General features: G+C 44.4%; 1 protein-coding gene across 1 annotated transcript; it reads right to left on the bottom strand.

The window, feature by feature from the left end:
* Nucleotides 1–1,881: 1,881 nt before the first annotated feature.
* LOC311245787 (sodium channel regulatory subunit beta-1) lies at nucleotides 1,882–15,688 on the bottom strand. The gene is made up of 6 exons (XM_084335770.1): nucleotides 15,270–15,688; nucleotides 13,991–14,157; nucleotides 12,606–12,840; nucleotides 8,806–8,965; nucleotides 3,580–3,647; nucleotides 1,882–3,291 (listed from the first exon to the last, which is right to left on the bottom strand). The coding sequence occupies exons 1-5, from the start codon at nucleotides 15,352–15,354 to the stop codon at nucleotides 3,602–3,604; spliced, it is 693 nt and encodes a 230-aa protein (XP_084191896.1). The 5' UTR covers nucleotides 15,355–15,688; the 3' UTR covers nucleotides 1,882–3,291; nucleotides 3,580–3,601.
* Nucleotides 15,689–22,184: the final 6,496 nt, after the last annotated feature.

The raw sequence follows: 22,184 nt of genomic DNA on the forward strand, positions 1-22,184 counted from the left end.
CTTGTATGAAGTCATGGTCCACCAAATGGCATATTTTGTGAAGAAAAAGTATTAAAAAGTAAGTAGCAAGGTAATGGCCTACCTTTCAATGGTCAACTATTAGTTCATGTTGCCTTTAGTGGAAGATTATTATTCCTGCAGGCGTGCAAGTCTGCTCTGTGTTTCTCCACGTCCCATAGGAATATGAGCTGCTTGGCTGTCTGGATTTTCTCAACTACACACACATACTCACTCTCTTTCACCCCACCACACATACACACACACACTCTGTTCCCTCCTTGCTCATACATATACGCAGATGAGACATGCGACATGTTCAGCATGTCAACACATTTAATGAAACAAGGAGGTCGTAGGGCAAGGTCAAAGCCTCAGTAGTTAGCAGTGCGGTGAGTCCCAACTAAAGTAGACCACTGTCCTGGTTCACTGACTCACGATGATTACTTTTGCATAAGTTAAAGGGATAATTCGGATTCTTGGACATTATGTAATATGAAATACTTGCCAAAGGTGTAGTTGATGCAAAGCCATTAGCTTACTTAGCTGAGTTCTGGCCGGAAGCGAACGGTCTTGAAACCAAAAAGATTGAATCCACACCACAAAATGCAGGCAAAAGGGATACCGATTTCGAACACAAAATCATTGTCCTCGAGCACTTCGGATTATGCTATTATCATCGCAACTATTATTATTATTATGCAATTATTATCGCAACACACCTGGCACTGGAGCCATTTCACAGGTAACATGGCCCATTAGCGGTTTCTAAATACTGGAGGAGGACAATGATTTGTGTTTAGAAATGGGTAACGCTGAGCCTTTTGCCTGCATGTTGTGGTGTGGATTCAAACTAGCTAGTTTCAAGACACTGGTTCTGCCGTTAGCTGCCTGTCTAAAGTTTCCCAGTTCACTCAGAACCAGAACCAAAACCAGCCAGAACTCAAAACCACAGGATTCGCTAAGTAAGCTAATAGCTTTGGATTCACTATTACTGGCAAGTATTTCATGCAACTTAAAGGGGAACACCACCCACATTTAAATGTTATTTCCATGGCCATTCCATGGTTATTTCCAAAGTTCAGTCAATAGGTGTAAACATGAGTCACTCTCTCATAAAACCAGTAACCAGAGAAGTAAGACTCTGTTCTCAGATCTGAAACAGAAAATGTGCCCATATACACAGAACAATCCCCTGGGTGTTCTCAGTGTCACCTCTACCATCTTTCCCAATTCATTTTCTATGGAGCAGCTCCAGACTTTATCCTTGATGACATCACAAGTTTGAGTTTTAGCACTCTAGTTTTTTTTAGATTAGGGAGAGTTGTCAGAGTACGGCCAATGTGTATTAGTACGGACGACCAGCTAAACTGAAAGCAAATGTGGAGCGCTGGGCTCGAACCGACGAGCCCAGCGTCTCCAGAATTTCGTGGCGAGTGCCTTGCCCACTACGCCACGTAGCCGCCCGATAAAACACTTATGTTTATACTGGTCATACTGGTCAAAAACATGCAACAGTAGTTCAGATGAGTGCGTATCAGGGTGTAAGAAACACTTGTGTTCCCATGCTGACCATGTGTACGTGCTGCGTCTCTATAGGAGTGTGTGGCCATGCAGTGGGGTGGAGCTTGATTAAAGCAGGAAAACAAAGCTGCTTTGAGACCAGAGGGAGAATGGGGAGAACACAGTGCTGCTGATTAAATTACAGTACAGTCACCTCCAAACGTCCTTCTCTCACCCACTGTCCCAGTCCTGGATCTGTGTGTGGGTGTGTTTTTTTCCTGCCGGAAGCCTACAATGAATTGGCCTGGAATGGACAGCAAGAAAGATAGAGATGCATGCCTCTGCAAAGATTTTTATTGATCGTGATCGTTATTTATTTGCCCTTATTCAGTTTCACAAAGGCATGACATTCTCTGCAAGTCCACAGACAAAATGGGGAAAGTATTTTACATTCAAAGCTTGTGGGTCTCGAGAGGCTTCTGAAATCCAAATACTAGACAGAATTACTCACATTGAAAAGACTGAAAACACAGTAAGTGAAAAACGATTTTTAAAGCACTAATGAGACCAACGTGTGGCAAAACAAACAGGCTGTTACTATTTGTTTTTATCCACTTTTTCTCCTATTTTTTTTCTATTTTTCTCCCATCCCAATTCCACTGTGCCAATTCTTCTCTCCCCTGTCTTGAACGTTGCTCGCATATGCCCCCCACTGGCCGGTTGTAGGGAGGATAGAAGCCTTGCATCACGTGTCCCCTCCGATACACGAGGAGGCAGCCTGTCACATCTTTTCACCTGCCAGCACGGACTCTCATTGGCGAGGTGTAACGTGTGGGAGGCTCACACTACCCCCGCCATTTCCTGTCTCTGCTGTGCAGGCGTCCCCAACCGACCTGTAGGAGTCGCTGTCCACAACGTCCAGATTACCACCCATCGACTTCCACCTGCTAACTCTGCCAATTGAGTTAGTATGACGGCTGGCCCAAGCCGGAGGCAACGCCGACAGCCGGAGTCGAACCCAGTGTCTCTTGCATTTGTGACGAGCGCAATGTCTGCTGCGCCACCCAGCCGCCCAGGCTGTTACTATTTTATACTATTGATCGTAGCAGCACTTCTGCCATTTCTTACACTGACATTAGGAGCTTGTAAACCTACTTGTGAAGTGTAGCCTTGTAGAACAATCCTTTAGTTAAATGATACAGGTAGTTTGCCACCATCTGGTAAGAATGATTAATAACCGCAACAAGCCTGCAGAATCAGAAAATGAACAAGCTCACTTTGTAGGGTTGAGCTCCACAACATTGGGTACACGTCAAACTTATGATCAAGAAATGTTTTTCATTCATTTAAAAAGAACATAATTCTGTACTCTGGTGTTTGGTCAATGGCAGTAGACGTTTAGTTATTGTCAAAAAACATTTATCGGTGCAATTAACAGTGCATGCTCATGCAACTCAATATAGTTTTTAATCTAACAACACATTGGCATATGAAGAATTCCATTTGACTCATCCAGAATACAATGCCTCAGGTGGGAGTGAGCAGCTGTAACAGGAGCTCTGACGCTCCAGATCCGCTACGGCATGACATTCCTTGCTTTATTTACATCTAACGGTTGCTCTCCATCCGTCAAGTCTTCTCACCACTTGGAATAGCCGCAAGTATGTGTACAGTCAGTCGTACAGGTTGTACAGCCTATTGTGTGTCTACTAAAGGAATTCAACCTCTTAAATTGTTTTGCTGTGGTAATCGTGGTTGACAACTGTAGAGCTTCCCAGATGTTCTGTTTACCTGGTGGATACAAATAGAAATTAAGATATATAATAATAAAACATCCAGTTGCAAAAAAAATCCCTAGCCTGCTATTACCTTTTTGCTATGATACTTTTCCAAATTGCATGTTCTGAAAGCCAATAATAATCTGACCATTGATGACTCATCATAATTGGAAGCATGAGAAGATCTAAGGACCTAAAGCGCCATGCCTGTGAGCTGCCACTAGGGACAGAGCGGCTAACAGTGAGTGAATGACTGACATTGAGTGACATCATTGCTGGTCTATGAAATGCATATACTCACCAGGAAGGGACTCGCCAAATCGTTACTCCAGCTGCACTCCATCACAGTTGTCCTTTGGTTCTAAAGGTCTGGAAATATGAGAGACAGTTAATCGACTGAAACAAATCCAGGTGCAAGAAAGTGAGAGAAAGACAACAAACCTAGATGAGTGGGAAGCTCTACAAACCTAGATGAGTGGGAAGCTCTACAAATCTAGATGAGTGGGAAGCTCTATAAACATGGAAGAGTGGGAAGCTCTACAAACCTAGATGAGTGGGACGCTCTATAAACATGGAAGAGTGGGAAGCTCTACAAACCTAGATGAGTGGGAAGCTCTATAAACATGGAAGAGTGGGAAGCTCTACAAACCTAGATGAGTGGGAACTGGGAAGCTCTACACCTCATGCAAAGTGCAGGAGGCCTCGTGTCCATACAGTGTCTTTCTTCAAGTACCTGTGTCTATTTCAAATGTTCCCAATGAGGAGAGAGTATGCAGCCGCCTAAAGAAAGGCACTGCGCCCAATGTAATGCTTTCTTCTTTCTCAGAGCACTCTCAGAGCACCTTTTCTGTGCGGCCTTTCCAAGTTTTTTTTTTATGTCGAAAACCTCTGAACTGGCGCTTTCCAGCACCTTGACAGCGCTTTCTGCCAGAAAGAGACACTGTGTGGACACAAGGCCCTAAGACAATTAAAAAATAACTGTTTGTCTGGGAGAGAGTATACTATAGAGTAGTCCAAATTGAGTACATCTTTTGTTTAGTCTGGGGCCCAGGCTAAGTAAAACACATTGTTATGTGGGGACCAAAATGAAACAGGCCCACAACCCTAATTTTGAATCCCATGACAGAGTTTTCCCCCGGTGTGCTAAACCAAGCTGCATCAGTTGGGAGTGTAAAGTGTGACTGGTATCAGAACTTAATCTATGACACACTCTCTCATCAGTGTAATGTTTGTGGTGCACAATAATGAAGAGATAGTGGTTTTATATCAGAGATTTTACTGAACGTTGTTGCAGGCCATATTACACACCATAACTCCCTTACGTTATCCTAACGTAGGCTACTGCCTGTGACGTCATGACGTCACTGCGTAGTACAGTAGTTTGGATCATTACTCCTTTTTTTGTCAAATAGTTGGTATCACAACTTAGTGTCAAATGAAACTCAGGAATAATGCTGCCTAATAAACATTATACTTGTTGCATCTCTGTAATCATGTAATCAAACATTTAAGCTATCAATTATACCTTTAGGCAGTAATCATTAGATCTAGTATAGCATATACTGTACATCTTTGCACTATAGAACGGGTGTGCGTCAGTATTCAAACATCATACCATTATGATTATAACATGCATAGATGAACCATGAAACATTTCTGAAGGATATTTGTGAGGTTGAACAGTCTCTTTCAAAATGACTCATTCACAGTCCTTTAGTCATAGTCAAGGAGGTAAGCTGGAGGCTGTCTCTGCTGCCTGACTGGATATCTGGGCGGCGGCGGTGCTGGTTCAGCATCTTCATTGTCGTCCGGATCAGGATCCATGTCTGGGTCTAGATGTGGCAGCGGATGCTGCTGTGCCTCGGGATGGATCTTTTTGAAGAATGAACTGTTCCTCGTTGTGGCATAGCCATGCCGTCCAGCAGTCACCATGGAGCCTTTCACGCTTGTGACTGTGAGTGGTTCTTTTCTGTAGGGTGGTGTGAGTTTGTTCTGCCTCGGCTGACGACAGAGAACAGTGTCACTTGGCACGATGTTGGATTGTGTAGCATGTCGTCGGTTGTCAGAACGAGCTTTCATTTTAGACTTCGCCTCAGTGTCTCTCTTGCGCACCTCGCTATCATTAGGAATGGTGATACGACAGGCGGATGGTATCTTAGTGTTCATTGGTCTCTGGAACATCAGTTCTGCTGGTGATCTTCCTGTCGTGCAGTGGGGTGTAGATCTGTACTCACGGAGGAAGATGTTCAACTGCTGCTTCCATGGCAGACCTTGCATCGGGGCTATCCGGATGATCTTGCCAAGAGTACGCATAAATCTTTCAGCGGTGGCGTTAGCCTGCGGCCACAAAGGTGTTATTTTCCTGTGATGGAATCCCATGTAACTGGCAAACTGGGAAAACTGTGAGCCGTTAAACGGAGGTCCATTGTCTGTCCGGACGACTCGGCGTATCCTAAACAGGGCACTGTCCATGCTGGGTATCACCACATTGGCAGATGTAGAACGGATGATGTTCACTACAGGGTAGCATGTGTAGTCATCTACGATCACCAGCAGGTATTCTCCGGACGGGAGGGGACCGTAGAAATCTGCACTCACAGAATGCCACAGCGCTTCTGGTAGCTCTGACATCTTGAGTGGTTCCGTTCTTGTGACTGGAGTTGTAGCCTGACACGCTAGGCAGTTCCGACTGAGGGCTTCAGCCTGTTGATCAATGTTGGGAAACCACACCTTCTCTCGGAGGAGGGCTTTGGTCTTTGCAATGCCTTGATGGCTTTCATGTGCAAGTTCCAGGACTCTCTGCTGTAGGGACAGGGGCATGATGATCCTGCTTCCCCGGAGTATAATGTCCTCGCTCGCTGAGAGTGTGAGTTCCGTGCTGACATGTCTATACTGCCGTAGTGCATGAGCATTTGGCGTTTTATCTGTCACTCTGTGCCACGTGTCGTTCTTAATGTGGGCACTGACTTGTTGTAGCGTGTTGTCCTTTAATGTCTCTGTTTTTATTTCTTCCAGCGTCATCGCCTTGGGTGTGGCGAACAGAGATATGAAGTTGACATATTCCTCTGCAACTTTCGAGGCTCTTGTGTTCGTGGATGTTTGTATGGGGATCGGATGGCGTGACATGTAATCCGCTGGATTGTCCGCTCCCTTTTTGTAGATGATTCGAAAGTCATAGGGCTGGAGCCTGAGTCTCCATCTCTCTATCCGGGCAGGTGGCTTGGACCTTGGGTTGTTCCAAATAATTTCTAGCGGCTTATGATCAGTCACTAGGGTAAATGGATGTCCGTAGATATATAGATGGAAGTGCTCACAACTCCACACAATCGCTAGACCTTCTCGTTCTGTCTGTGAGTATCTCCTCTCAACGTCAGTGAGCGCGCGGCTGGCATACGCTATGACACGTTTCTCACCCTCTTTTCCTTGAGAGAGGATGGCACCCAGACCAAACAGGCTGGCGTCCACGACCAGTTCAGTGTCCTTTTTCGGGTCAAAGTATGACATGGTGGTGTTGCTTGTGAGACTCTCCTTGAGAGTTTGTAGTGCTTTTGACTGTTCTTCACCCCAGCGCCTTTGTTAGCTCTCTGAGGGGTGCAGTGATGGTAGAGAAATCCTGTATAAATCTTGAACAGTAATTTGCCATTCCAAGGAGGCTCCTGATCTCCGCAGGGTCCTTGGGTTCAGCGGCCTGATGTATCGCTGTCACTTTCCGGGGGTCCGCTGAGATGCCGTCTGCGGAAAAAATAAAACCAAAAAACTCGAGTCGTTCTTTGTTGTACTCACAGTCACACTTATCACGGTTGAGTGTGAGACCACATTCCTTCAGTCTGGCGAACACTGCTGTCAGAGCGTCGTCATGGGCCTTCTGGGTTGCACCATATATTATGATGTCATCGCTGAGATTTTTGACACCAGGGATGCCATGCAGGGATTGACATATGGCGTTCTGAAAAACCTCAGCAGCAGATGATATACCAAAACTCAGTCTCTTGTATCTTCTCAGACCCAGGTGTGTGGTGAAGGTAGTGATATACCGACTGTCAGGATGTAGCTCTAGCTGTTGGTCCGCTCACCCGTTCGATGATGTCATCATCCTCCAGCCTTTTTAATTCTTCCTCAACCTTCTGTCGAACGTGAAAAGGCACTCTCCTGTGTGGTTGACACGTTGGCTGTATGTCAGGGTTTATGTGTAACTTCACCTGAAAATCCTTTAGTTTTCCAATGCCAGTGAACAGCTCTGGGTAGCTGTCAATCAGTTCATCTGCCACGCTGCGGGTGGCGAGGTTGACACTGTTAATTATTTTAATAAGCCCAAGCTTACTAGCTGTGTCATAACTCAGGAGCGAATGTCCATTTCCTTTCAGCACGTAGAATGTTGCCTCCGTGTTTCTGTCCTTCGCCTGGACACTGCACTCTTAAGACACCTGTGATGGGCAGAGCATTGTCTGACCCATAAGAGAAGATCTTGATCTTTGCTGCTCTCATCGTTAAGGCCCTCCCATAGTCGAGCAGACTGTACACAGAGCAGACTCCGCGGAGGTCCGCGCGGACTCTTTGAGCTTTGATCTCAGCGGACAGCAGACCCACAGCAGAGTCCAAGTGCGAAGCTCCTATTTTCTGACGCGCGGACGTCCGCGCCGCTGACTTGGTGTCACACAAAACGCTGCTTGGCGTTTTGGTTGACATCGAACTGCATTTAATGTGACGCCGATCTGCATTTTACTCTGACCACTCGCTCCGTGCCAAGAGAGATGTTTGAATGGCTTTTCTAAATGAAGTGTGTAAAATTGCCAGTTTTATTTAGAAATATTGGAAACGGAGATAACATAGAATGTTATCTCCGTTTCCAATATTTTGAAATAAAACTAGTGCTTTTATTTCATGCAATGTGTGTTTCATTTCAGCACCACGCGCTGTCCACCTCAAGCCTAGGCTATACGGTACATTGCATCTCGCTGCCTATATACCTGTTATTCAAGTGCGTAAAACTGCCCGTTTTATTATCGAAATATTGGAAACGGAGATAACATACTCTTTATTTTGACATCGGATGACGACGACATGACAGATGTTGAACAGCGTGGGGACAATTGTGTAAACTGGCGCGTGACATGTAGGAAAATTGGTCCGTGGAGGTCCGCTCGACTATGAAAGCTCAAAGAGTCCGCGCGGACCTCCGCGGAGTCTGCTCTGTGTACAGTCTGCTCGACTATGGGAGGGCCTTTAGGGATGGGTACCGAATTCTGTACTTTTGAGGTACCAAACCGAAACACGTCGGTACTACCGAGTATCGATTCAAGTGAGATACCGATTTTTTTTAAACTTTTTTTATGAAGAGATAATAATGAAGAGATAGTGGTTTTATATCAGAGCTTTTACTGAACGTTGTTGCAGGTCATATTACACACCATAACTCCCTCACGTTATCCTAACGTAGGCTACTGCCTGTGACGTCATGACGTCACTGCGTAGTACAGTAGGTTGGATCACTACAATCAGCATGTCAAATAAGGATGAAATACTCAACTCAGCTTGAGCCTTGAGTGATTTACGGGCCTCCCACGCCTCATGCTCATCAGAGATCTTCCTGTAGCAGTAGACCAGCACCACAACCAGCCACAGTTGGAGAAACACGATCAGCACGTACATAAAAATCTCAGAGATCACCGCTGTCAGCTCCCGATTGGCTAGGTAGGAGGAAACAATGACAGAGCATTATAGAAATGGGGTTTTACTTTTTTTTTTTTTTTTTTTTTTTTTTGAGGAGGCATGTGACTAAGCGTTGAATCATGTTGATTTAATAACTACAAAGAGCACAATATCAGAGGTACAAATGTGCAAAAACTCCAGACTCTCATCAAAAACTCCAGACTCCCATAGTCATTTGTTCTGTCGCAGCTACAACTGAATAGGTTATTCTATCAGTTGACCTTTATCACTTTACTATGTAATAATAATAATAATAATAGATTTCATTTGTAATGCGCTTTACAGTTGCGGGGCAACTCTCAGAGCGCTACAGTTAAGGGACTTAAAAGCTAGCGAGAATAAAGGAAAGAAAGAATATAAAAATAGGCAAGACTAAAACATAAAATAGCAGAGAAACATAGAATAATAAAACTGATAAAATAAATTGGTAAAAGAACATAAAATGTGTGGAGCAAAAAAAAAATTGATAAAAGGTCAACAGAAGGCTCTACTAAAAAGGTGGGTTTTGAGGCCTTTCTTAAAAACATCCACAGTCTGTGGTGCTCTCAGGTAGTCAGGGAGAGCATTCCACAGACTGGGAGCGGAGGAGCAAAAAGCCCGATCTCCCATAGTGCATAGATTTGTCCTTGGGCGCTGGAGGAGGTTTGCCTGGCCAGAGCGGAGATGTCGAGAGGAGGAGTGAGGGGTGATGAGTTCTTTGAGGTATAGGGGGGCGTTTCCGTAGATGCATTTGTGGGTGAGCAGGGATACTTTGAATTCAATCCTGAGTGAGACAGGGAGCCAGTGAAGGGACTTGAGGATGGGGGTGATGTGGTGGTATTTCCGCACTCTCATCAGGATCCTAGCAGCGCTGTTTTGGATACATTGTAGCCTTTGGATGTTCTTGCTAGGAATCCCGATGAGGAGTGCGTTGCAGTAATCCAGCCTGGAGGAAACAAAGGCGTGGATGAGCTTTTCGGCATCTGACAGCGTGAGTGAGGGGCGTAGTTTGGCGATGTTTCTAAGGTGGTAGAAAGAATTTTTGTATAGTTGATTTATGTGTGCCTCAAAGGTCAGGTGAGGGTCCATTTTTACCCCTAGGTTGGTTATTGTTGGTGACAGGGTGATGTTTTGGCCGGAAAAGGTGATGGTGGTGATGGTGGATGAACGAACCTGGTGTGGGGTGCCAATGATAATGGCTTCAGTTTTTGAACTGTTTAGCTGTAAAAAGTTGTGCTTCATCCATGCCTTGGTCTCCTCCAGGCATGTGGTCAGCGTGGAAGATGGCAGAACTGTGGGTGGGGTGGGGTTTATTTTTAGGTATAGTTGGGTGTCATCAGCGTAGCAGTGGAATGATATTCCATGCCGGCTGATGACAGAGCCAAGGGGGAGCATGTAGAGGGTGAATAGGGTGGGGCCGAGGACTGATCCTTGTGGGACACCACAGGTGACATGATGGGTGTCAGACCCTGCCTCTCCCAAGGAGACATACTCCGTTCTTCCGGTGAGGTAGGATCTGAACCACTCAAGGACAGAGTCTGAAAGTCTGATGGTGGACTGGAGCCGGTGAAGGAGGATGTCATGATCGACGGTGTCGAAGGCTGCTGTGAGGTCAAGGAGGATGAGGAGGGAAGGAGAGCCAGCATCAGCCGTCATCAGTAGGTCATTGGTGACCCTGACCAGGGCAGTTTCTGTGCTGTGGCCAGAGCGGAAACCTGACTGGAACTTCTCGAGAAGTTGGTTCGAGTTTAGGTGGTCCTGAAGCTGAGCGGCTTACCTTCTCCAGCACCTTAGATAGGAATGGGAGGTTGGATATAGGTCTGTAGTTAGCCAAGATTTCCGGGTCTAGGGAGGGTTTTTTAATTAGTGGCTTTATGACTGCAGTTTTAAGGGCAGAGGGGACATGGCCAGCCTGGAGAGAGAGGTTTATGACCTTGGTGATGAGAGGGCTCATAGTGACAATATTGGATTTCACCAGGGCTGAGGGAAAGGGGTCCAGGATACAAGTGGAAGGTTTCATTTTCCTGACGATTTCCTCAACCTCTCGCTGTGTGATGATTGAAAAGCAGCAGAGAGGTTGAGTAGTCGCCGGCTGTGGTTCAACTGTTTGGACTGGAGGGGCAGAGGGGCTAGAGAGGAGGGAGCGGATGGTGTCAACTTTGGTCCTGAAGAAGGTGGCAAAGTTGCTACACTGTTCCTCAGAAGAATCAGAGTGAGGTGATATTTGGGGTTTGAGGAGGTGGTTGATGGTGGAGAATAGTTGCTTGGAGTTTCCAGGACTGTCATTTATGATGGAAGAGTAGTACTGGGACCGTGCCAGACTGAGGGATTTTGAGTAGGCCTTCTGGTGTTCACGGTAGGCCAATTTATGTACAGTGAGTCCTGAGACCTTGAGTCGCCGCTCAAGGACACGCCCAGCAGTCTTCATACTACGCAGCTCGCTGGTGTACCAGGGGGCTGAGCGTGCGAAGGTGACCGTTTTGGATTTAACAGGGGCATGGAGATCCAGAAGACTGTTCAGGGATTTATTGTAGAAGTCCACTGACTCAGTTGCTGATCAGAAGTTGACAGAGGAGAGAAGCTGGAGGTCCAGGGTCATAGTGTCCGGGTTGATATTTTTGAGGTTCCTGAAACGGATTTGGCGCTTGGGCTTGTGTTATGGGTATTATTTTGCCTGACACCCCGACTGAATTGACCCCATTCTCCTATGCAGAGAATTGGACGACGTTCCATTTGCGTTCCACTGTCAAACATCTCTGCCCAAAGAGGAAGTAAACTAAACTACATTTACTACTTATTATGTCCCCTGAGCATATTGAATAAATAATATTATAATATTGTTCCCCCCATATTTTTTTGTCTCTTTTATAAATAAGAACAGAAAATGAGTTGACAAAGTAATTTAATAATTAATTTATTAATAAATAATTTAAGAGTCTGTGCAGCATTGTTTATTCACTGTGTCCGTGGAAACGACAATGAATTCAGCCATAAAGGTATGGTTTCTGTATGCAGAAATGACTATGGTCCGTTTACCTTTTTTTTTTTTTTTTTATATATTTTTTTTTTGGCGTTTTTATCGCTTTATTTCTACTGGGCAGTCCAGTAGAGAGAGACAGATGAGGAATGAGAGACAGAGTGGGGGGAAGACATTCGGCAAATAACGACGGGTTCGGGAATCGAACCCGGGTCGGCCGTGTCGCGGCTGAGCGCGCTATGTGGTTTACCACTGGGGCGCCCCCGTTTACCTTTCTGATAACTACATCACTGCATAACTCATAAATGTTCAGACAAGCTTCACTTTTGGTTATTTATTATACTCTGTATACATCCATTTCAAAGTTATAGCTGCATTTTCTTTCAAATGAATTTGGTCGCGGATGTCCGGATTTGGTACAGATTTTTGCTCTCTTGGGCAGAGCTGTTTAGCAGGCTGTGACGTACAGGCATAGAAACAGCTCTGCATAGGAGTGTGAATTGACCCCACTTTGGTAACCAATGGCCTGTGTGAATGACAAAAATAAAGGAAAATCTCTACCTGTATATATAAGAGGAAGACACTATTCTAAAATTGGTTAAGAAAGACAAAAGAGAGCTGAACAAAAAGTCCACTTTTTATGTGACGCACTTCAACCATACCTTCGGCCACCACAGCGAGCTCCACGTCCTTCTCCACAGTGACCATCATGTCTGCCAGCGGAATGAACAGGGTCCGGTGGAAAGTGCAGCGGTACAGGCCTGTGTCATTGAAGGTGACATTGTGAATGAAGATGGCTCCGATCTGAACATCTGGGTTCACTGTCCCGTGCCACTGCAGGCGACCGCTGAAATTTTCATGGAGGATGGAGGCCTTCGGATGATTATAGTGGAAGATCTGAATGGAGAAACAGAGAGGGGAGACTGAATCTTGTTTCATATACCTCATTATCATCACAATAACACTGCTAGGAGAGGAGACTCTGAATCTTGTTTCATATACCTCATTATCACAATAACACTGCTAGGAGAGGAGACTCTGAATCTTGTTTCATATACCTCATTATCACAATAACACTGCTAGGAGAGGGGAGACTGAATCTTTTTTCATATACCTCATTATCACAATAACACTGCTAGGAGAGGAGACTGATTCTTGTTTCATATACCTCATTATCACAATAACACTGCTAGGAGAGGGGAGACTGAATCTTGTTTCATATACCTCATTATCACAAGAACACTGCTAGGAGAGGGGAGACTGAATCTTGTTTCATATACCTCATTATCACAATAACACTGCTAGGAGAGGAGAGACTGAATCTTGTTTCATATACCTCATTATCACAATAACACTGCTAGGAGAGGGGAGACTGAATCTTTTTTCATATACCTCATTATCACAATAACACTGCTAGGAGAGGGGAGACTGAATCTTGTTTCATATACCTCATTATCACAATAACACTGCTAGGAGAGGAGAGACTGAATCTTGTTTCATATACCTCATTATCACAAGAACACTGCTAGGAGAGGGGAGACTGAATCTTGTTTCATATACCTCATTATCACAAGAACACTGCTAGGAGAGGGGAGACTGAATCTTGTTTCATATACCTCATTATCACAATAACACTGCTAGGAGAGGAGAGACTGAATCTTGTTTCATATACCTCATTGGATGGATAGGGCCGGTCATGAGTGTGCAGGCTACTCACTATGGTGGGGAGGTATACTGTATTTTAAGGTACACCGTCATTGATCCACACTAAGGCATGTGTTTTCACAATACCATCATCAATTCTGTGTGTGTGTGCCATAGATGCAAATCATTTATCACGGGTGTCATGCTTGTGAGACGCCGCTAGGGGCAGAGCGGCCAGCAATGACATTGCCAGTCCATGAGATACTTCACATGGAAATCAAATAGAAATTAGGTGAAAAGCACATTGCAGCATGAGAATAGATCATTTTGAATTAAAGTCACACCAGGACAACCCCCCATCACAGTGTAATTTGGTCCAGTCATGCTATAGCCTAGTACTCACATGATTGAATTCCTCCTCTCCTGCTGGTTTGAAGTGCCAGTCCACGGTGGCTCTGGCCTCCACCTCCGCCCTCACCTTACAGGAGATGCAGCCCAACAGGAAGCGCTCTCCAGCGACAGCCTCCGTCATAGAGTCCACCTCCGCACAGCCGCCATGGCACTGAGACACTGTACCGGGGGACAGTGGTTGAGGTTTTGTTTTTGTACACTCGCCCACAATATTTGTTTAGTAAGTCAACTGTGGCAAAGAGTGTGTCATGGTGACTTTGCAGCTATCAAAGTGTTCCACTGATGGAGCAGTGGAGGAAGTCATCATTGGACACAATGGAGTATCATAAGGTGTAAAAAGTACCCAGAAATTATCCTTAAGTGAAAGTATGGGTACCGTCTCCAAATCGTACTCAAGTAAAAGTATCTGGCTAAAAACACACTTGAGTAAAAGTAAAAAAGTTTCTACTTTTAAACGTACTTAAGTACTAAAAAGTAAAAGTAAAAACTTTTTTTCTGACTGTCTATTCTTCTGGTAGAAGGTGTTTAATCAAATATCCCTGCTTTCTAGTCTTGCACAAGGACCAATCAGCATGGGTTTTTAAATAAAGTGCGGCCGCAGGATTAACTTTAGTTCGGCCAGAGTAACAAATATACTAATTAAAATGGTTGGACCGGCGAGATTTGTACTTTGTAGGTCTGCATTTTAAATGTAAGGAGTAAAAAGTATGTTTTTTTCCTCTGAAATGTAATTGAGTAAAAGTACAAGTATACAAACCTAATAATACTCAAGTAAAGTACAAATCCCCCAAAACAGTACTTAAGTATTGTAACGAAGTACAATTACTCAAGTACTTTACACCCCTGGCTATCTGACTCAGATTAGAGTATGTGAATAGGTGAGGACGTAATAGGCATAACAGCACTGTTGCCCAGTAGGTGTAACTCTGTTAATGACATAATCATTGATAGGTTTGGAGTACAACCAGTCCTACCAGTGCACCGTCCTGCAGATAACAACTGAATTCTAAGAGCCTTCAAAGTCAAGAGGGTTATATCATTCACCTTTGGGACTATAAATTATAGTCCCAAAGGTGAATGAGCCAGATCTTATTGGCAACAATACTGATAAAAATAAATAATAAACACAACGACCACACTTGGGCAAAACATAGCAAAACCATGCTGGCCTATGCTTTTAGTTGATCATCCTACTATACAGTATAGCTTACAGCTATTTTTTACAGGGCAACACAGCCTAAGCCTACAATTATTACAATGGTCTCACTTACCGCAAAGGTTCAAGACAACCAGTAGAAGCAAATGTCGAATCATTTTACCTCCAATAACTTTTGTTTGGGCAGTTGAACAAAACATTAAAAGTTACCCTTGAGTTATGTGTTATGTTATGTCTATCCAAAAAAATTATATGTTGAATAAAATCACATTATTCCCCTAAACAAATCCCTATTGCTCACGGCACGCGTGTTCGCACTTTACGATCATGTCAGTCCATGTTACAGTCTCGGCAGAGATCTAGTCTTTTCCCAAGTTTAGAACCTACCAAAAGCACGCATAATATCAACATTGAAAACTACAGAAATCGTGACAAAAAAACTCGAGTCTTTGCAGTTATTGGTTGTAGTCACGAATGTCCACCGTCCGTAATGTTGCCACGTCCAATTTAAGAAAGCTATATTTAGAGCGCGTGAATCCCTGTCTGTGTTGAATGTTCAAACTGTTGCGGAGCGCAGGCCAAGACGGAACATGAGAAGTGGAAACCAACCAACCAATGACTAATATGTTGGACTACCAGGAGACACAGCAAGTTTGCCTTCAATGCAAATACCTTAATTGGAGAGATGTTGCGTGAATTATAAAAAAAAATCACGGTGGTGATGATGATGATGATGATGATGATGATGGGGTATTTTAATGGTAAATGGACTTGGATTTGTAGTTCAAGTTGTTCAAGTTCTGTTTTATTTGTCACATAAGGTGCATGTACATTACAGTGAAATGCTTGGTTCTGTATGAGCCCCCTGAGATTGTGTATAAAAAAGTAAAAAGAACAAAGACCAAACACTATACAAATTATACAATACAACTAAAGTACAAACTAAAGTACAAATGCAAACAAGGATGCAAACTTTTTTAAATGCAAAAATGAGGTAAGGATGTAGTGCAAATCTTTTAGTAATAAATAGATCAAATAGGTGTGGTGTTAAAAAGTGTTTAAAGTGTCTAGAGTGAATGTTAAAGGTGAGTGTTTAAAGTGAGTATGAGTGCATGTGGAATGTGTGTGCAATGAATATGGATGGGTTAGTGTTGCGTCATTGAGCATCCTGAGGGCGGGGATAGAAGCTTGTATCATGGGTGAATGCCTCACATTGCCTCACATTCACCCATTCACTCACAGACGGCGGAGGCAACCATGCAAGGTGCCAACCTGCTCATCGGGAGCAGTTAGGGATTTAAGTATCTTGCTCAAGGACACTTGACACGCTCCCGGGAGGAGCGGGTATCGAACAGGGAAACCTCCGTTTACCAGATGAAGCTATACCTCCTGATACACTGTCTGTCGCCCCTTTAAGTATAAGGCTATGGGGAGGGTTAGGATACATGTATTCTGATTACATTAATAATGAGGTCACAGTGTTTTTCTTTGGCAGGGGCACGATGGTGGTGGTCTTGAAGCAGGTGGGCACAACAGCTTGTGCTAGTGACAAGTTGTATATGTCAGCAAGTACTTCAGCCAGCTCTGATAAACAGACCTCGAGGGCACGGCCGCAGATGTTGTCTGGGCCGGCTGCCTTCCATGGGTTTGTTCTCCTCAACAGTGGTGAGTCCCGTGTGCGCTCCGTGGTCAAAACCCCTCTCTGTTGGTTGGTGTTGGAGACGAAGCGGGCATAGAACTCATTCAGCTCATCTGGCAGTGAGGGTTGGCTGTGAGTGACCCCCTTGCTCCCCTGCTCTGTGATGTGTTGCAAGCCTTGCCACATGCGCCAGGAATCTGTAGTGGAGTAGAATCCCTCCAGCTTTTGTCTATATTGTCCCTTGGCCTCGCTGATGGATCTATGCAGGTCATATCTGGCCTTCTTGTAGTCCACAATGTTTTCCACACATGTACTGATGTAGCCAGTTACACTGGAAGCCTATTCCTCTACATCCACAGTAGAGTCATCCCTTCAAATCAGCTTGGACTAACCCCTGCTGTAGTGGGTGAAAATAATAATAATATGTTATGGATGATGGCTGTTTATCATCCATTTCATTCAACGTGGGGCAGCGATACTTCAGCTTTTTAGGAAGCATGTACAGTGCTCCTAAAAGCACAAGCTTGACTTTTCAGATATTTCTTTTTCTTTTACCATCTCTTCAAATTAGCTAAGAAATGGCAACAGGTTTCAAGTATAAGTGCATTTAGGATGGACCTGTTCATGATAAATGTTGCAGGCTTCGTAAAGACCTGAGCTATGCCCTTTATGCCAACATTGCTGGTTAACTCTAGTTTCAAGTTTCAAGTTTCTTTATTAGTTGTCATACAGACATACAGAATACTTTTGTATGAAATGCTTCTTTCTGTTTTGCTCCTGAGAGTGTGCTAGATAAAATAAAAATATAGTATAAAATAAGTATAATATAAGTATAAAATAGAAAGTCAAGTACGTAAACAAGTGTAAACAAAACAAAAATGTTCAATATACATATATACAGTATATACAATGTATACACAATGCAGAGCAGAGAAGGTAACTGAGTTACAACAATATACACTAGCTTAGCTTGTGGTGCCACCTTGTGGTGGTGAGGTGCAATGAGGTATGAGAGAGATGTGCAATCTCTTATCAACCCGAATACATCAAACAGAGTAAACATGTGGCACAATTTAAAAAGCAGCTAAAAAAATACACATTGGAAAAATACATAAATGTGTATTGAGGATAAACAACGTTATGTTATATTGTGTATGTAGTGCTGTACTATATTCACTGCTGTCAAGTGAATCAAGTTTTTTTTTCTTGTAATCTTTTAATATAAGTAAAAAGTATATTCTATATTGTAATACACTAAATTATGTTATATCTAGTACAATTAATTGAAGAACAAAGATAAATGTAAGGGGGTAGGGATCAATAAGTTTAGCTTCCCTCTACTCCTTTTTTGGACATGTCTGCTAACCAAACACATTGCTCTTGACCTTTTGTTTATAATTCCTTCTTTTTTTCTTTTTTTAATGTTTTTCTTTTAATGTTTTTTTAATTTGTTGCTATGATTGTTTGGTTCGACGGAACAAGATATCGTGAGTTGTTTGGAGAAATATGGAGAATAACATGTCCAAAAATAAACTTTTTCATTCATTCATTCATTCATTCATTATCAATAAATATAAAGTGTGTTAAGTGTTCAAGGTGAGTAAAGTGGGTGCTACAGTGAGTTGTTTATTTAGAGTGAGTGTGTACGTGTGGATGTGTGTGCTGTGGGTGAATTTGATGGTTTGTTACATAGTGTTATTGTTCATTGAGCATCCTGATGGCCTGGGGATAGAAGCTCCTTCTGAGTCTCTCTGTGCTTGCCATGAGACTCCGGTATCGCTTGCCTGACCGCAGCAGTTCAAAGAGGCAGTTGTTTGGGTGGCTGGGGTCTTTGATTATTCTCTTAGCCTTACCTATGCAGCGCTTGTTGTAAATGTCTTGGAGAGTGGGAAGCCCCCCTCCAATTGTGCGTTCGGCTGAACGGGCCACTCTCTGTAGTCTGCTACGGTCTTGTGCAATGCTATTCCCAAACCAGGAGGTGATATTGCCCGTCAGGATGCTCTCTATTGTGCATGAGTAGAAGTTCTTAAGGATCTTCTGACTCACTTGGAACTTCCTTAGGCACCTAAGGAAGTAGAGGCGTTGCCGTGCCTTTATTATTATTTTTTTTATCCACTTTTTCTCCTTACTTTCTATTTTTCTCCCATCCCAATTTCGCCTCGCCAATTCTACCTTCAATTCTCCCCTCCCCTGTCTCGAACGTTGCTAGACTATGCCCCCCACTGGTCAGCTGCAGTGAGGACCAAGCCTTGCATCACGTGTCCCCTCCGGTATACGAGGAGGCAGCTGTTGCATCTTTTCACCTGAACAGCACAATCTCTCAGTGGCGAGGAGTAACGCGTGGGAGGCTCACGCTGCCCCCGATACTTCCTGATTCTGCTGTACAGGCGCACCGACTGACCTGTAGGAGTCGCTGTCCACAACGTCCAATCCCTACCCACCGGCTTTCCCACCCTCTAACACTGCCAATTGTGTTAGTATGAACGACCGGCCAAGCCGGTAGCAACGCAGAGAGCTGGGCTCGATACCAGCATTTCCTGCGTTAGTAGCGAGCGCCTTGCCCACTGCGCCACTCAGCCGCCCCCGTTGCCGTGCCTTCTTGATAACACTGTCAATGTGTGTGGTCCATATCAAGTCCTCGGATATGTGGACTCCGAGGTACTTAAAACTGTTCACTCTCTCAACCGGTGCCCCATCGATGCTGAGGGGGCTGTAGTCCCTGACCCCCGACCTCCTAAAGTCCACAATCATCTCTTTTGTTTTGCTGACGTTCAGGGAGAGGCTGTTCTCTTGACACCATCCCGCTAGAACCTTTACCTCTTCCAGGTAGGCCCTCTCGTCGTTTGCAGAGATCAGGCCCACCACTACTGTGTCGTCAGCAAATTTGATGATTGTGTTGTTGTTCCACTGTGCCACACAGTCATGTGTGTACAGGGAGTAGAGGAGGGGACTCAGGACACAGCCCTGGGGGGCCCCTATGTTGAGAGTGATGGATGAGGAGGTGCAGTTGCCTGCTCTCACCACCTGGGGTCTGCCCGTCAGGAAGTCCAAGACCCACTGGCAGAGGTCATAGTTCAAGCCCAGGTCCCTGAGCTTGGCTATGAGTTTTGAGGGGACTATGGTATTGAATGCTGAGCTGTAGTCGATGAATAGCATTCTCATAGTTCCCCTGCCTCTTGTCCAGGTGTGATGCTGCTGTGTGCAGCACATGGGCTATGGCGTCCTCCGTGGACCTGTTGGGGCGATATGCAAATTGCAGGGGGTCCAGGTTGATGGGGAGGGAGGAGCAGATGTAGCCCTTCACTAGCTTCTCAAAGCACTTCATGGCTATGGAGGTGAGAGCTACAGGGCGGTAGTCGTTGAGGCAAGCGGGCTTGGATTTTTTGGGTACAGGGATAATGGTGGACTTCTTCAGACAGGTGGGGATGACAGCCTGTTCTAAGGACAGGTTAAATATGTCAGTGAATACCGGGGCCAGTTGGTCGGTTGGTTAGAACATGTTCATCTCACAGACGAGTTCGTTCAGAATCATCTACTTCACAAGTCGACTAACTTCTCATACGTTGAAGCTCAGTGTCCATTGACTTCTATGGGGCTGCATAGAACAGTTGTCCCAAATTGCTAGCCCATTTACATTGCTCATTTCTTACACTGTAAATAAAACACACACACATTGAAAAGGAACAGAGGGCAGAATTTACGTATAAATAAATTTACAAATGTTATGATGTAGCCAGATCTAACTAAAGCAAGTGTGGTTTGTGTTTTTGTATGTGAGTTGGTGTGATATTCTGATAAGGGGGGCAGTGTTGGAGGAATCAGGTTGTGAGTTATGCATCTTTGGTGTGAAGGAGATGCAGGAGCTTGCAAAGCAGATCCCCAGACTGGAAGAGTGTGCTCTACTTGAAGAGTGGGATACCTACACAGAGAGGGTCAAGATCCCAGACCTAATAATAATAATAATAATGCAGGACCTGTTGCAGAGGTCTTTATTCGGAATGCAACGACATTACACACAGCGGTTAGTTTTTTAGCACACACACCGGAACACACACGCATGCATTGTCTCTTTAGAATCGCCGATGCGATTCGTCTCTGCGATTAACCCATCCCGTCGTCCTTCCCCCCCAAGGGCAGCCGGGAGCAGACAGGCGTCAACGTGAGCCGTGCCAGGGGACCAATCCAAGTGCTCCTGTCCGTCTTCGTCAAGGACGCCACAGCGTTAGCGATCTGTTGTTGTGCATGTTTTTCCATTGGGTTTATCTTATCGGGGGGGAAACCCTTGCGAGCACGGGGAGAACATGCAAACTCCACACAGAAAGGCCTGGGAGATACCCCACCTGGGTACCTGGCATCATGGAAACCTGGTCCCCAAGCGGGAATTGAACCCTGGACCTTCTTGCTGTGAGGCGACAGTGTTAACCACTACACCACCGTGCCGCTAAGGCCTAAGGGGCAGTGACAGTGTGCAGTACATTTAATAATTACTAATAATTTGTTGTACACATTTTAAAATGTTACTTTATTTTTAATTGACTGTGCAGTACATTCAATAATTACTAATAATTATTTGTACAAAATGTTACTACCAGATTATCAGATTATCTTATCAGGTCAACAAGAAGAGTTTTCAAGTTCAAGTTTGTTTATTACTTGTCACAATAAAATACATGTACTTTACGGTGAAATGCTTGGTTCTGTATGAGCCCCTGAGAGTGTGCTTCATACAGTAAAAAAGTAAGTAAAAGAGGAATATACAATATACAATACAATATACCATCTAAAGTACAGCCTGGGTACAATATATATTTTTTGTTAATTGGAGTTTAATTTACTCATGAAGCATAGCCTCCATTATTAATCAAATGCTCAAAAATAAAACTTTTTTTTTAAAGCATAGATCTCAGTCAAATAAGGTAACACAGACTCATTGCTGTTGTCTGGTAAACTTTGTCAAAACATGACATCTGAAAAGCAGCTTATTGGAAGGGGAGGAGAAAAAAAGAAGGGAAGAAATGGACATTATCACCCACCAAAGCCCCATTCCAAGCCAGGAAAAACCCTGCTTTACACTGAACTAAATATACAATACCGTACTTATTGCTGTGCGCCCGTGCTTAAGACTGTTTCAGCGGCCACGGCCGCGTGCAAGGGGCACTTTTCAGAATCTCGCTGCTGAAATGCTAGGGCCAGCCCTAAATGTCTTCCTCAAGGAGAAGCCGGAATCGAACCAGGAACCTTTCTATTACCAGACGACCACTCTACCTCCTGAGCCATTGTCGCCCCTTGTGCACTGACACAGAGATCACAACCCCTGTCAAGGGTGGTGATACACTGGGCAACTTTAAGGAGATCACTAGCCATAAGGGTGGTGATACACTGGGCAACTTT

This window comes from Notolepis coatsorum (genome assembly GCF_963971535.1).
Source record: "Notolepis coatsorum genome assembly, chromosome: 19".
NCBI classification, from domain to species: domain Eukaryota; kingdom Metazoa; phylum Chordata; class Actinopteri; order Aulopiformes; family Paralepididae; genus Notolepis; species Notolepis coatsorum.